The sequence below is a fragment of the Mus musculus genome, chromosome 9 (genome assembly GCF_000001635.26).
Source record: "Mus musculus strain C57BL/6J chromosome 9, GRCm38.p6 C57BL/6J".
NCBI lineage: Eukaryota > Metazoa > Chordata > Mammalia > Rodentia > Muridae > Mus > Mus musculus.
The window spans coordinates 37,698,488-37,713,377 of record NC_000075.6 but is presented as its reverse complement, the minus strand read 5'-3'; the positions used below and the strand labels follow the sequence as shown (position 1 = coordinate 37,713,377).

Below are 14,890 nucleotides of genomic sequence, written 5' to 3'. Positions count from 1 at the left end.
TCACACAAAGCATGTGATACTGGGGACTGAAGTGCCTCTAGCCACACAGCCTTAGGCCCTCAAGGTTTTTAAATCACTGAGTCTACCAGCTTTCAACTCCTTTTCTTATAGAAAGATAGCATTTAAGTAAGATTTGGATTGTTTGTTTGTCTTATGAAGTAGAGTCTCACTCTATAATCCAGGCTGTACAAATTCTTAGTGATCTTCCTGCCTTCACCTCCTGGACGCTGGGATTCTATATGACAGCCTACTTGCTAAACATTTGAATGACGCTTTTCAAATGTGAGTTTTCCTATGATATTTCCACAATCAATGTTTAAATTGATGTTACTGTGTCTCAGATCTAGAACTTGACTCACAACTCAGTGAGAGTTTTAACTACTGTGTCATCCAACAGGGCATGTATTTCAAGTGTTAGTATGTTAGTTAACTGAATATTTAGAAGTGGCATAGAGGGAATTGAGAGATGATGTCTCAGAAGCTAAGACCACTTAACTGTTCTTAAAGAAGACACAGATTCCATTCCCAAGTACCAACATGGCTGCTCACAAATGTTAACTATGGCTCCAGGAGACTTTATGTCTCTTCTGACTTCCAGATTCCTGCACACACATAGTACACATACATACACTTAGGTAAACAAACATATACATTTTTACAAAAGAAATCATATAGATGAAAGTTATGAACTATGAAAATATCATTAACTACATACAGAGTGGGAAAAACATCAGCATCCTTAGAGAGATTCTTCAAACAGTTTCCTGGCCTCAAACATAAACTTTCTAATTAATGCCTATGAAATGAAACATGATAGATTGTGTAAGAAGGTAACTACTAACCCAGAACCACAGCTCTGGGACATTTGTGAAATACATGAGACATTCTGATGTCTCACCTGTAACTCTCAGCTTCAAGATCTCTGAAACTCTGCAGCTAGTTCCTACAGCAAAGTGCAACAGTGTGAAGAAGATGCATCTATCATAACTGGGGTAGCTCAGCAAGTGCCAGATGCAGAAAACCAGCTGCTTCAAGCAGAACAAGAACAACCATTCACAAACTCCTTCTCTCCCACCACACAGGCTTCCCACCCAGATACAATGGCTGCAGAGAATCAATCTACAGTGACAGAGTTTATCCTCAGAGGGCTAACTAACAGGCCAGAGCTCCAGCTACCCCTCTTGCTCCTCTTCCTGGGGATCTACATAATCACCATGGTGGGAAATCTGGGCATGATCACCTTGATTGGACTCAACTCACAGCTTCACACCCCCATGTACTTCTTCCTCAGTAACCTGTCACTCGTGGATCTCTGCTACTCCTCTGTCATTACCCCTAAAATGCTCATCAACTTTGTGTCCCAAAGAAACCTCATCTCCTATGTGGGGTGCATGTCTCAGCTATACTTCTTCCTGGTTTTCGTCATTGCTGAGTGTTACATGCTCACTGTGATGGCCTATGACCGCTATGTGGCCATCTGTCAACCCTTGCTTTATAACATCATCATGTCTCCTGCCCTCTGCTCTCTGCTGGTGGTTTTTGTCTATGCCATGGGACTCATAGGCTCAACAATAGAGACTAGCCTCATGTTGAAATTAAACTATTGTGAGGACCTCATCAGCCACTACTTCTGTGACATCCTCCCCCTCATGAAGCTCTCTTGCTCTAGTACCTATGATATAGAAATGGCTGTCTTCTTTTTAGCTGGGTTCAACATTATAGTTACCAGCTTAACCGTACTCATTTCCTATGCATTCATCCTGTCCAGCATCCTTCGCATCAGCTCCAATGAGGGCAGGTCCAAAGCCTTCAGCACCTGCAGCTCCCACTTTGCAGCTGTGGGCTTGTTCTATGGATCCACAGCATTCATGTACTTAAAGCCTTCTACAGCTAGTTCCCTGGCCCAGGAGAATGTAGCTTCTGTGTTCTACACCACAGTGATCCCCATGCTCAACCCCCTGATCTACAGCCTGAGAAACAAGGAGGTGAAGACCGCACTGGACAAAACACTGAGGAGAAGAGTCTTTTGATGTAAATGCTGATCTTTCGTCATGTAAAAGTAAGTGGTTATGCACACCTGGAAAATGTAATCTGCAAGCTTGCCCAACTGTGTACAGAAGACAATCACTTCCCTCTTTGATTGAGTATGTGGTTGTTTTTCTATTTGTCTATTTTAAGGTCATTTTTCTTTCATTTAGGATTCATTTCCCCCTTCCTGAATCCTTTGTTTTAACAGTTATTGTTTTATTATAACTTAAACTAAACATCAGCATTACTACTTGAGAGGCATTTGTGGTCTTATTACTGTCAATATGAAAGTATTATTTTTTCTTCTTCTTCTTCTTCTTCTTCTTCTTCCTCTTCTTCTTCTTCTTCTTTTTTTTTTTTTTTTTTTTTTTTGGTTTTTCGAGACAGGTTTCTCTGTGTAGCTGATATTTGAAATGTCCGCCATAAGCTACATGCTGAGAGCAGTTGGTGGGCTTTGATCGGTGCTCTGACTTCATAAACAAACTAATCTACTGATAGATGATGGTGACATAAATGGTGGTGATAGATGGCAGGGTGACTGCTAAAACTGAAAAACCCAAACTTTCTAACAAATACCCTATGCCAAATTCAACAGGCTGAGTGTAGGTATGCAGCTACCACTAAAGAAGGTTTTCATGCTCTAATTGTGGTGAGAAGTATAGGAATCATGGTGAGAACTGCAGGGACCACAGCAGTGCTGGCATTTTGAATGGCCATAGCTGCGAGAATTCTCTGATAGGAAAAAAAACAAAAAAACAAAACAAAACAAAAAAAACAAACAAACAAAAAAAAACAAATGGCACAACCGCAACAGTATGAAAAGGGGCAGAAAGGGCACAAAGCCCCAAGAGTCCAGGCACTGAAGCATCATAACACTTCACAGAAACTAGCCAGGGAGTTCTATAGGTATGATTTTAAAGTGGTAGTTTTATATAGAACTTAACAACAAAAATAATCAAAATGAAATTTTACTTAAAATACTTATAAGACAGCAGAATATTCTTCCTACATGATATACAAAGCAAGACACACAAAAATACACATAAATGACTCTCATACCGTTACTTCAAAATGTTCTAAAATAAATTGTAAAACAAATAGAACTCAGGAAGGGGCCAGAAGACCTTGCATTAGGAAAATAACAAAGCAAACAACAGAATTCAGGAAATGATTAAAGACTACAAGAAAAATAATTTTAGCCACAAAGATTGAAAAAGAAGTAACAGAAAATAAACAAAGCATTTGTGTAGGGAGAAATAGAAAGTGGAAAGGGGAAAAACAAAAACCTGAAAATAAAATGAAAAGATTTTATGAGAAAACAGTAAATACAGAAATGGGCAAAGGAGACTGAATTAAAGTAAGAGTTTCTTTTAGCCTTTACTAAAAGATTTGAAAAGAAATCCTAAAAAGTGGAACAGAATACATGATGAAGGATAAATTCAAAAACATATATATGTATACATATATACATATATATGCATACATACTGTCAGAACATGGTTAAAATAATGAAGCATGATAACCAATGCCCCTGGGAACTGTGAGTGAGGCTCCAGGAAAAAAAGCAAGGGGACTTTTACCTCAAGTACATTTTGTCCCCTGAATTGTTCTTAGACATGATTTCATGCCTCATGTGTGAAACATTTACATTCAGTTTATAAGACATGTGTATGCCTGTTAGATTTCAGATTATAGCTATAGAGCCCAATCTGGTCAGTGCACCCTGAATCTGGATAGGACCTGCTTTGCTTTTGTTCTTTCCCAGATATAATCTATAATATGTGCCAGATAATTGTATTAAAAGTGGTTTGTCCTACAATCCTACTCAGAAGGAGGAAGAGATCTCGAGAAACACCAAACCCAGACACTATTGCTGATGCCAAGAAGAGCTTGCTTACAGGAACCTAGTATAGCTGTCCCCTGAGAGACTCTTCCAGAGCCTGACAAATACAGATGTGGATGGATGCAGCCAACATTGGACTGAGCACGGGGACTCCAATGAAGGAGTTAGAGCAAGGACTGAAGGAGCTGAAGGGATTTGCAACCACATAGGAAGAGCAACAATATCAACCAACCACCCCCACCCCAAAGCTCCCAGAGACTAAACCACCAAGCAGAGTACACATGAGGCTCCTGCTGGATATGTAGCAAAGGATTGCCTTACCTGGTATCAATGGGAGGGGAGCTCTTTGGTCCTGTGGAGACTCTATGATCCAGTGTAGAGGAATGCAAGGGCACTGAGGCTAGAGAGGGTGGGCAGGTGGGGGAGCACCCTCATTGAGGCAGGGGCTAGGGGAGGAAATAGGGAGCTTGTTGAGGGGAAACTGTGAAGGGGGAAAACATTTGAACTATAAATAAATAAAATAACCAATAAAAAAATATGGAAAAAAGAAAAAGAAAAAAATTGGTTTGTCCTAAGAACATTTTGGGAAAGGGCTACTCTGTTAATATTTAATATGTGCATACTGATGTTTACATGTTTTTCTTAGCATTTTTTCTGGACTCAAACAATCTTCCTTAGATCACCACTTTCTTTGTTACATTTGTGTATAAAACTACACTGAAACTAAAGTAGGATTGTCTAGAGCATTAGATTATATTCCACCCCCATTCTTTCAGGTCCTCAGATCCCAGATCCAGCAGACAAGATCTTCACAGGAGAGCTGAAAAGTCAACATCATATACATCTACATCACACACATCTACATCCTCATTATACATCATTCATAATACATCATAAATACCTACATCTATACATACATCATACACTTATACATCTATGCATACATTATACACATATGCATCTGGAAATACATCATATACATATACATCATACACAATACACACCATATGTGCCATATACATACACACACCACTCATCATATACAATTAAATACACATCATATGCATCATATACATCTACACACACGTCTACTCATGCATCTATACACACACATACTCCTATACATACTTACATATATACTCATATACATACTCATATATATTATATACATATTTATATACATCTTATGCATTGTATAATCATATACATATGTGTATACATATACACACACTCACACACACACATATAGTGCTCTAATAGTAGTAAGAGGAGAAAGAAAAGGAAGAAAACAAACAAAGACAGAAAGTAGAAAAATCACACATCACATCAAAGAAAGTTACCCATTAGAATGAATACCAAAATATATCTTAGTTAAGTTATTGGACATTTTAGGGAAGAAAAGCAGTGGTAATTTAAGAACTACTCCCAAAAAAGTAACAGCATAGACAGAAAGCCATCAACGAGACCTCTTAAAAAAAAAAAAACTGTGATAAGAGCTTCCGAATTCCATCTGCACTGGAAGCTGACCCTGTGTCACAGCTCTCCATACCTCACTACAGCCGGAAGAGAGCTGGTTTACCAGGAATGCTTACACACATGTGAGAACAGGTAAGATCACCACTTCTGCTCAGAGAGACTTGCCCAGAGCCCTCAGGACACAGGAACCAAGGAGCAGCCTGGGAAGGAATCCTTCCTGTTTGCATCTGCACCCTGGTGCTGATCCTGTCACAGCTTTCCATACCCAAATTCCTCCTAAGAATAATGACACACGGGCTTGCAGGAGGGACAAGCCACAGTCAGAAACAGCAAGGCTAGCTAACACGAGAGATAACCAGATGGTGAGAGGCAAGGGCAAAAACATAAGCAAAAGAGAACAAGGCTACTTGGCATCATCAGAACCCAATTATCCCACCACAGCAAGCCCTGGATACCCCAAGACACCAGAAAAGCAAGACTTTGATTTAAAGTCACATCTCATGATGAAGATAGATAGATGACTTTAAGAAGGACATAAATAACTCTCTTAAAGAAATACAGAAGAAAGCCGGGTGTGGTGGCACACGCCTTTAATCCCAGCACTTGGGAGGCAGAGGCAGGCGGATTTCTGAGTTCAAGGCCATCCTGGTCTACAGAGTGAGTTCTAGGACAGCCAGATACACAGAGAAGCCCTGTCTCAGAAAAAAGAAAAAAGAAAGAGAGAGAGAGAGAGAGAGAGGGAGGGAGGGAGGGAGGGAGGGAGGGAGGGAGGGAGGAAGGAAGGAAGGAAGGAAGGAAGGAAGGAAGGAAGGAAGGAAGGAAGGAAGGAAAGAAGGAAGGAGAGACAACACCCAAAGGCAGCTCTACTTCCAGATGCTCCAACACCCTCGGGATCAGAGGATCAGAGGTGAGGAAGGCACAACATCTGTCCTCAACACCCGAAGTAACTAGGACCAGCAGGAACGAGGCATGAAGGAACTCTGCCAGACCAGTGGCATGGATTCCTTTTGGTCTGTCTGGGCCAGGGCCCTGAGCAGACCTTGGGCGCAAACTCCAAAGCCGGCCCCACAACACCCAGTGGCAGCTCTACTCCCAGGTGCTCCAACTCACCCAGGATCAGAGGATCACAGGATCCCAAAAGCTTGGTCAAACAAGGATCTCAAGGTCCCAAAGGCAGCTTGATTCCCAGGAGCTTGGAAATACCAAGGATCTCAGGATTGCAGGATCCCAGAAGCACAGAATCACAGAGACAGCTTGACTTAGAGGAGTTCTTACACAACCAGGATCACAGGAAGGACAGGCTCCAGTCAGACATATATAAGGCAGGTAGCACTAGAGATAACCAGATGGCAAAAAAAAAAAAAAAAATGTAGACAATTAATTTGGGAGGTGGCTTATAAGAGAACAGTAAAGAGTGAGACTGAATGCTTTACAGTCAAAGATAGACACTAGCTCAGAGTAAAGAGCTAGAAAACAGTTTGGCAAGCAAATGGTCCTAAGAAACAAGATGGAGTAGCCATTCTAATATCAAATAAAATTGACTTTCAACCAAAAGTTATTTTAAAAGATAAGGAAGAGCACTTCATATTCATCAAAGGAAAAATCTATAAGATGAACTCCCAATTCTGAACATCATCTATGTGAGGGTACCGACATTCATAAAAGAAACTTTACTAAAGTTCAAAGTACGCATTGTACCTCATACAATAATAGTGGGAGACTTCAACACCCCACTCTCATCAATAGACAGATCATGGAAACACAAACAAAAAGACAGAGTGAAACTAACAGAAGTGATAGATCAAATGGATTTTTAAAATATCTATAGAACATTTCATCCTAAAACAAATATATATATACCTTCTTCTCAGCACTTCATGGTACCTTCTCCAAAATTTACCAAATAACTGGTCACAAAATAAGACTCAACAGATACAAGAAGATGGAAACAATCCCATGCATCCTATCAGATCACTATGGACTAAGGCTGGTCTTTAATAACAACAACAAGAAAGCCCCCATACACATGGAAGCTGAACAACACCCTACTCAATAATAACTTAGTCAAAGAAGAAATAAAGAAAAAAATTAAAGACTTTTTAGAGTTTAATGAAAATGAAACCACAGCATAGCCAAACTTATGGGACACAATAAAGCAGTGCTAAGAGAAAAACTCTTGAGTGCCTCCAAAACTGAAACTGAAGAGAGCTTACAGTAGCAGCTTGACAGCACATCTGAAAGCTCTAGAACAGAGAAGTAAATATATTCAAGAGAATTAGATGCAGGAAATAATCAAAATCAGGGCTGAAATCAACCAAGTAGAGACAAAAAGAACTATACAAAGAACCAACAAAACCAGGAGCTGGTTCTTTGAGAAAATCAACAAGATAGATAAACCTTTAGCCAGACAAATGAGAGAGCACAGAGACAGTATCCAAATTAACAAAACCAGAAATGAAAAGGGAGATATAACAATAGAAACTGTGAAAGATTTTTAAAAATCATCAGATTCTTCTGCGAAAGCCTATATTCAACAAAACTGGAAAATCTGGATGAAATGGACAACTTTCTAGACAGATAGCAAATACTCAAATTAATTCAGGATCAGAAAAGCCATCTAAACAGTCCCATAACCCCTAAAGAAACAGAAGCAGTCATTAAAATCTCTGAATGTAAAAAAAGCACAGGACCAGATAGGTTTAGCGCGGAAATCTATCAGATGCTCAAAGACCTAACACCAATACTCTTCAAACTATTCCACAAAATAGAAACAGAAGGTACTCTATCCAATTCGTTCTATGAAGCCACAATTACTCTGGTACCAAAACCACACAAAGACCCAACAAAGAAAGAGAACTGCAGACCAATTTCCCTTAGGAATATAGATGCAAAAATACTCAATAAAATTCTCACAAACTGAATCAAAGAACACACCAAAACAATCATTCACCACTACCAAGTAGGTTTCATCCCAGGGATGCAGGGATGGTTCAATATACAGAAATCCATCAACACAATCCACTACATAAATAAACTCAAAGAACAAAAACACATGATCATTTCATTAGATGCTGAAAAAACATTTGATGAAATTCAACATCCCTTCATGGTAAAAGTTTTGGAAAGATCAGTAATTCAAGGCCCATATGTAAACGTAGTAAAAGCAATATACACCAAACCAGTAGCTAACATCAAACTAAATGGAGAAAAACTTGAAGCAATCCCACTAAAATCTGGGACTAGACAAGGCTGCCCACTCTCTCCCTATCCATTCAATATAGTACTTGAAGTCCTAGCTAGAGCAATTAGACAATAAAAGTAGGTCAAAGGGATACAAATTGGAAAGGAAGAAGTCAAAATATCACTATTTGCAGATGATATGATAGTATACTAAAGTGATCCCAAAAATTCTACCAGAGAACTCCTAAACCTGATAAACAACTTCAGGAAAATGGCTGGATAAAAAATTACCTCAAATAAGTCAGTAGCCTTTCTATGCTCAAAGAATAAACAGCATGAAAAAGAAATTAGGGAAATGACACCCTTCACAATAGTCATGAACAATATAAAGTATCTTGGTGTGACTCTAACGAAACAAGTGAAAGATCTGTATGACAAGAACTTCAAGCCTCTGAAGAAAGAAATCGAAGAAGACCTCAGAAAATAGAAAGATCTCCCATGCTGGTGGATTGGAAGGATTAATGTAGTAAAAATAATCATCTTATCAAAAGCAATCTACACATTCAGTGCAATCCCCGGCAAAATTCTAATTCAATTCTTTATAGACTTAGAAAGAACAACTCTTAAATTCATTTGGAATAACAAAAAACCCAGAATAGCAAAAACTATTTTCAACAATAAAAGAACTTATGAGGGACTTAGCATCTGTGACCTCAATCTGTACTATAGAGCAATAGTGATAAAAACTGTATGGTATTGGTATAGTGATAGGCAGGTAGTTCACTGGAATAGAATTGAAGACCCAGAAATGAACCCATACACCTATTGTTACTTGATCTTTGATAAAGAAGCTAAAACCATCCAGTGTGAAAAAAAGACAGTATTTTTTTCTTTTTTTATTAGATATTTTCTTTATTTACATTTCAAATGTTGTCTTCTTTCCTGGTTTCCCCTCTGAAAATCCCCTATCCCCTCCCCCATCCCCCTGCTCGCCATCCCACCCACTCTACTTCCTGGTCCTTGCATTCCCCTACACTGGGGCATAGAGCCTTGAAAGGACCAAGGGCCTCTCCTCCCATTGATGACCAACAAGGCCATCCTCTGCTACATATGCGACTGGAGCCATGAGTTCCTCCATGTGAACTCTTTGGTTGGTAGTTTAGTCCCTGGGAGCTCTTGATGTACTGGTGGTTCATATTGTTGTTCCTCCTATGGGGCTGCAAACCCCTTCAGCTCCTTGGATACTTTCTCTACATCCTCCTTTGGGGACCCTGTGCTCAGTCCAATGGTTGGCTGAGAGTACCCACCTTTGTATTTGTCAGACGCTGGCAGAGCCTCTCAGGAGACAGCTATATTAGGCTCCTGTCAGCAAACACTTGTTGGCATCTACAATAGTGTCTGGGTTTGGTGACTATATGGGACAGATCCCCAAGTGGGGCAGCCTCTAGATGGCCTTTCCTTCAGTTTCTGCTCCACACTTTGGGGTACAGAGCTAAACAAAGAATTCTCAACTGAGGAATACAAAATGGCTGAGAAGCTCCTAAAGAACTGTTCAACATCCTTAGGCATCAGGGAAATGCAAATCAAAACAACCCTGAGATTCCATCTCACACTAAGAATGGCTAAGATCAAAAACTCAGGTGACTGCAGATGCTGTCGAGGATGTAGAGAAAGAGGAATACTCCTCCATTGCTGGTGGGATTGCAAGCTGGTACAACCACTCTGGAAATCAGTTTGGTGGTTCCTCAGAAAACTGACATAGTACTACTTGAGGACCCAACATTACCACTCCTGGGCATATACCCAGAAGATGCTCCAACGTGGAATAAGGACACATGCCCCACTATGTTCATAGCAGCCAGAAGCTGGAAAGAACCCAGACATCCCTTGACGGAGGAATGGATACAGAAAATGTGGTATATTTACACAATGGAGTGCTACTTAGCTCTATTAAAAAGAATGAATTTATGAAATTCTTAGGCAAATGGATGGAGCTAGAAAATATCATCCTGAGTGAGGTAACCCAATCACAAAAGAACACACATGATATGCACTCATTGATAAGTGGATATTAGCTCAGAAGTTCAGAATACCCAAGATACAACTCACAGACTACACGAAGCTCAAGAAGAAGGTAGACCAAAGTGTGGATACTTCAGTCCTTCTTAGAAGGGGGAATAAAATACCCATGGGAGGAGATACAGAGAAAAAACAGTATTTTCAACAAATGGTGCTGGTTCAACTGGTGGTCAACATGTAGAAGAATGCAAATTGGTCCATTCATTTCTCCCTGTACAAAGCTCAAGTCCAAGTGAATCAAGGATCTTGTGATGGTTTGTATATCCTTGGACCAGGGAGTGGCACCATCTGAAGGTGTGGCCTTGTTGGAATAGGTGTGACCTGGTTGGAATGGGTGTGTCACTGTGGGTGTGGGTATAAGATCCTCACCCTAGTTGCCTAGAAGTCAGTCTTCCATTAGCAGCCTTTGGATGAAGACATAGAACTCACAGCTCCTCCTGCTCCATGCCTGCCTTGATACTGCCATGCTCCCACCTTGAAGATAATGGACTGAACCTCTGAACCTGTAAGCCAGCCCCAATTAAATGTTGTTTTTTATAAGACTTGCCTTTATAAGACTTGCCTTGGTCATGGTGTCTGTTCACAGCAGTAAAACGCTAACTAAGACAGACCTCCACAAAAAAAGATACATTAAATCTAAGAGAGCATAAAATGGAAAAGAGCCTCAAACACATGGGCATAGGGTAACATTTCTTGAACAGAACACCAATGGCTTATGCTCTAATATCAAGGATCGACAAATGGGACCTCATGAAACAGAAGCTTCTGTAAGGCAAAGGACACTGTCAATAGGACAAAATGGCAACCCACAGATTGGGAAAACATCTTTACCAATCCTACATCTGATAGAGAGCTAATATCCAAAATATACAAAGAACTCAAGAAGTTAGACATCAATAACCCAAATAACCCAATTAAAAGGGGGTACAGAGCTAAACAGAGAATTCTCAACAGAAGAATCTCAAATAGCCAAGAAGCTCTTAGTACTGTTCAGCATCCTTAGTCATTAGGAAACTACAAATCAAAACGACCCTGAGATTCCACCTCACACCCATCAGAATGGCTGAGATCAAAAACTCAGGTAATAGCAGATGCTGGTGAGGATGTAGAGAAAGGGTAACATTGTTGGTGAGTGCAAACTTGTACAACCTCTCTGAAAATCAATCTAGCAATTTCTCAGAAAATTGGAAATAGTTTAACCTGAAGACCCAGCTATAACACTTCTGGGGATATATCCAAAAGATGTTCCAACATACCACAAGAGCACATTCTCTACTATGTTCATAGAAGCTTTATTTGTAATAGCTGGAAACTGGAGACAACACAATGTCCCTCAACCAAAGAATGGTTACAGAAAATGTGGTTCATTTACACAACAGGATATTATTCAGCTATTAAAAACAAGGACATCATAAATTTTGCAGGCAAATGGATAGAAATGAAAATATATCATCCTGATTGAGGTAACCCAGACCCAAGATTACATGCATGATATGTACTCACTTATAATTAATTATTAGCCATAAAGTACAGGATACCACAATATATCCCACAGAACCAAAGAAGATAGACAAGAAGGAAGGCCCAAGTGAGGATGCCTGCATCTCACTTAGAAAGGGGAATAAAATAGTCTTAGGAAGCAGATGAAGAGAGGGAGCTTGGTGGGAAAGGTAATGGGGAGGGGAATGGGGAGTGGGTCAAGATCAGGTATGCATAGAGACAGGTAAGACAGCTAAAGGGACAAGAGAATGAATAGAAATCTGAAGCTAGCAGGGGTTGGAGTAGGGGGCATTTCTAGGACATGCTAGAGACCTGGGAGCAGGAAGGCTCCCAGGAGCCAGTGTGGAGGATCTTAGCTGAATTGTGTAGCTGAGATTCCTAGCAGTGAGGCTATGGAACCTGAAGAGGCCACCTCCTATAGCCAGGCAGGAACTTATCCCTCTAGTAGAGGGATAAGGACACCAATGCACCCACAAAACTTTAGACACAAAAATTATCCTGTCTACAAGAAATACAGGGACAAAGATGAAGCAGATACTGATGGAATGGCCAACCAATAACTTACTCAACCTGAGACCCATCCCATATGCAAGTATCAATCCTTGACAATATTGATACTCCATTGTGTTTACAGACAGAAGCCAAGCATAACTGTCCTCTGAGAGTCTCTATCCTACAACTGACTGAAACAAATGCAGAGATCCACAGTGAAACATTAGACAGAGTTCAGAGACTCTTGTGAAAGAGTAAGGGGAAGGATTGAAGGGAACAGTAACTCCTCAGAAAGACCAACAGAGTCAATTACACTGCTCCCTTGGGGGACTCTCAAGAGACGGAGCTACCAACCAAAGAGCACACACAGGCTGGACCACAGCCCTGAGCAATGTAGCAGATAAACATTTCAGTCTCTATGTGAGAACCCCCCAATAACTAGAGTTAGGGTTGTCACTAAAGCTATTGCCTGTCTGTGGAATCCATTCTCCAACTGGGCTGCCTTGTCTGGTCCCAGTGGAGAGGATGAGCCTAACTCTGAAGAGACTTGATGCGCCAAGGTTGGGGATAATCAGGGGCACCCCACCCTCTCAGAAAAGAAAGGATGGGGGGAGGACTGTATGAAGGGGGGGCCAGGAAGGGGAAGCAGTGATAGGGGTGTAAAATGAATAAACAAATAAATTAATGGGAAAAATATCAGAAAAATGTGATAAGTATGCTGAAGTATAACTCTCCACAATTGAGGACTTCTGGTGGGGATACAGATAGATGTCTCACTTTTCTTTAAGGGGTTGTCCACTGGGAGTTTGACTATGCTTCAGGGAGTTTATGAGCAAAACAAATTAGACCTCATCCCCCCTCCTGTTCCCCCTCCCCCTTTCCCCTCCTCATCCTCTTCATCCCCCTCCCCTCTTCCTCCTCCTTTATCTCCTCCCCCTCTTCTTCCTCCTCCTCCTCTTCCTCCTCCTCTACCTCCTCTTTCTTCTTCAAGGAGGCCACAAGGGTGGGGAGCAGACTTGGGAGAACTGAGAAATGAATGATCAGGATGCATGATGTGAAGTTCTAACTAAATCACTAGTCAGTAATCACTAAAATGCATTTTGTTGGAAGAAAAAAAGAAAGACTAGCCAGCATAAATACCAAGTGGTCAGTCCTAAAAGCACATATATACTAAATGGATTTATCAGGTTGTATTTGTGTGTGTGTGTGTGTGTGTGTGTGTGTGTGTGTGTGTGTGTGTGTGTGTGTAACAATAATAATTAAAAAGAAAACAAGAAAGATAATACATGAGAGTAGAAGAAAGACTTGGAAACAGAAAGAGAAACAGGGAGATGGCTTCAGTATATGATAACAGATACTGATGATGACCAAAGTACAGTATATACATGTATGTAATGTCATAATGAAACCCACTATTCTCTACAATTAATAAATGCTAATGAAATATTTTTAAGAAAAACATAAGTAAAACTTTCTCCTTCTAGACCAGTTTGTTGGCACATATCTATCTCATGTCTTTGCTCTGTCTGTTTCCATTCCTAAAATCAGCTCTTCTAACTACAAACATCATGCTCTGCCCTCAGAACGTTCTTTATAAATAGTGTGAGTATTTAGACAGAGCAAACCAGTGTCCCTAGTAGTATAAAGAGAGTCTTAGATTCAAACTGAGCACCTCAATTTGGATCCTGAGGGAAATGCATGGGTAGAGGAGGACTGGAGACATGGGTACCTCTCAACAATTTGGGCTCTACCTGATTGTCCCATTTATAACTGCTTCTCTTAGCCCCAGACAGGCAGATCCCATACAACCTCCTTTGCAAATAGTATCCTTCTCCTCTCTCCCCCCTCTCTCTCCCCTTCTCCCTCTCTCCCTCTCTCCCTCCCCCTCTCCTGCTCTCCCTCTCCCCCTCTCACTCTCTCCCTCTCCCTCATTTTCTCCCCCCTCCCTACCTCCCCTCTCTCTCCATCTCCTTCCTCTTGGCAGTTGCCAAGATTTATCCCTTACCTGCCCTGTTTTTCCCCTAGGAAGTCCTCCAGTACAATGCTGCCACTTCTCGAAGAGTCTGCACTATTTTTTACTTCTCTTCTCCTGGGATTTGAATTTATAGTAAGACAGCTCCAATATGAATCAGACACTGACCAAGTTTTCTGCTTTGGGCCAATGATACAACAGCAATGCGTGTAAGCATATAAACTAGTAAATCAATAGAAACAGCTCTACAATTTTCCCATCAAAAAGAGCTAGACATAGAGTGTTATAGATTCAAAAGATGTATAATTATCATGTCATTC

At 40.6% G+C, this 14,890-nt stretch overlaps 1 protein-coding gene across 1 annotated transcript; it reads left to right on the top strand.

The window, feature by feature from the left end:
* Positions 1 to 1,097: 1,097 nt before the first annotated feature.
* Olfr160 (olfactory receptor 160) lies at positions 1,098 to 2,030 on the top strand. The gene has a single exon (NM_030553.2). It carries the CDS (start codon positions 1,101 to 1,103, stop codon positions 2,028 to 2,030), a length of 930 nt encoding a protein of 309 aa, NP_085030.2. The 5' UTR covers positions 1,098 to 1,100.
* Positions 2,031 to 14,890: the final 12,860 nt, after the last annotated feature.

What these genes read in the sequence shown, in the direction of transcription:
- Olfr160 (NM_030553.2), top strand. Translation starts at nt 1,101, where the DNA reads ATGGCTGCAGAGAATCAATCTACAGTGACAGAGTTTATCCTCAGAGGG.